The 2018-nt window shown below is 42.4% G+C and overlaps 1 protein-coding gene across 1 annotated transcript; it reads right to left on the bottom strand.

The window, feature by feature from the left end:
* Positions 1-353: 353 nt before the first annotated feature.
* On the bottom strand, positions 354-1383 carry LOC103855900 (putative protein TPRXL). The gene has a single exon (XM_009132945.3). It carries the CDS (start codon positions 1304-1306, stop codon positions 638-640), a length of 669 nt encoding a protein of 222 aa, XP_009131193.1. The 5' UTR covers positions 1307-1383; the 3' UTR covers positions 354-637.
* Between the last annotated feature and the right edge of the window lie 635 nt (positions 1384-2018).

Below are 2018 nucleotides of genomic sequence, written 5' to 3'. Positions count from 1 at the left end.
AGAGAGAAGGGGTTTAGAAGTTGCAGGACTTTAATAAGACAATAATACTAGTACGAGAAGCTAAAATAAATAAGCAAAACTAGAAAGAAAAAAAAAACTAAATATAATGAACGAACATACCTCACACAACGAACAACGCATACCTGGAAACTTAACGGAAGAAACGACGACGGTCAACGAAGGCTACGAACGTTGACTTGACAGAACACGAGAAAACGGGAATCTGACAAACACTACAGACGCACCATGGATCTATAAAACCTCTCTTGTTTTAGGGAAGAAAAAAAAAAGCAGGTTTCAAAATTTTTAATCAGATTTTTTTAATTAAAAACCAGATTTGATTATAGCTTAGGTGCAATTTCGAGAGTCCGACATTTCTTTAAGAGAGAGAGACGCAAGAACAGTAAAATTAAGTATGTACAAATGCATTTCGCATCTTTCTACACCCAACAACAAAAAAAAAATATATGATGGTGAGTGCTTCTTTCGATCTTCGTTTTACAAAACTCGATTTCGAATTTGAAATTCTCTCCCACAATCGCCGCAGATCTCGCCCGATTCAGATCCTTCCTTCCCAGATCTGCAGCCCTATTAATTTATTAAAGAGAAGAACAAACCAGAAACCTAAAATATCATATCAATTACACTCGGTGGCGGCCTTCGACATGATCGATAGCCTACTGGGACGAGGCTGATAAGCAGCTCTCCTTCTCAGATGATGCGACGAAGGCCTTATCAAAGTCGTCAACGCTCTCCTCACCCACTCTCCCTCAACTCCACCGATCCTCACCAGCGAATTCGTCATCGCGGATCTCCGCATGTTCAAACTGTTCGTCGGATACGACGCCGTTCCTTGCCCGTGCGGATTCGCCACGTTTTTATGCAAACTGCATCGGAAGGATCCGGGATGCGTCGTCGGAGAGCACATACACCTCCTCGGGGAAGAGATCTTGCTAGGCTGAGGCTTCTTCGCGACGGAGATGGATCTGTTCGTCGTCGTCGGGGAGATGGATCTGGTGTCTAGCGAAAACGCAATCGGTTGCGGTTGTTTGTATAGATTCACGCGAGTCGGTGACGCGGAGCGGTGGTGGCTGTGGTGATGATTATCGTGACGGTTGCTGAAGAAAGCTGAGGAAGGAGATGAGAAGCTAGAGCTCGTAGAAGAAGCGAACGCTGAGGAAGACGACGACGACGGGATTGGATTAGAGTAAGCGCCGCAGAAACGGCCCGACGGCGATTGGGAACGGAGCACAGGGCCGTTAGACTTTGTACGAGACGACGTCGTCACCATTGTTTTTCTTTGCATATTGAAATTTTTTTTGATTTTTTTTTAAGAAGGTATCGGAGAGAAGCTGATTCGGCAAACCTAGCGAGTCTCCGGAACCAAATTTATAGCAGAACGTATCCAATGGCAGAAATGTAAATATTGCCAAAAAGTTTGACCTTTTTCGAGTTTTGGGTGATTCTCTGGCGGGTTAGTCAAACTTAACCATGGTTAGCAGTTATTATTTATTTATTTTTGCCTTTTTTTTCCTTTTTTCAACTTGGCGGTTTGGCCGTTTCGGAAAGAATCGGGTTCTTGATCCGACGGCTGAGAAGGACGACACGTGTGGGCAGTTAGAAAAGCTGCCACGTGTGATGATGACTGAGAGAGATGCCAGCTCGTACCTTTCCCGGAAAAGGTGCGGTATTACGTAACGCTCATTGCCTGTTGTTTTGCGCCCAAGAGCCCGGATTTACAATTCCTATGGTCTTTTATTGCTGTCGCGATCCGATGGTCATAAGACTCATAACTGCCGATTCAGAACATTAATTTTATTAATTCAACTAGATATTTCCCTGAAAAACAAAAATTTACGAGATGGACAATTACCTGTTTCCAACATATGTTAGTAAGACCAATTTAAGAAAAAGTCAAATATACAATTTTTTTATTTCTAACAAAGTCAAATATACAATTAAGTGTAAGAGTAATTTAAAGAGAAAAAGACTAGAATAACACTAAACCAAGTTTTTGT

The sequence above is a fragment of the Brassica rapa genome, chromosome A03 (assembly GCF_000309985.2).
Source record: "Brassica rapa cultivar Chiifu-401-42 chromosome A03, CAAS_Brap_v3.01, whole genome shotgun sequence".
NCBI lineage: Eukaryota > Viridiplantae > Streptophyta > Magnoliopsida > Brassicales > Brassicaceae > Brassica > Brassica rapa.
Note: the sequence above shows the minus strand (reverse complement) of the source record. Positions and strands in the feature narration are given on the sequence as shown.

Bases quoted from the DNA above. Each gene is read 5' to 3' on its own strand.
- LOC103855900 (XM_009132945.3), bottom strand. From the start codon at position 1,306: ATGCAAAGAAAAACAATGGTGACGACGTCGTCTCGTACAAAGTCTAAC.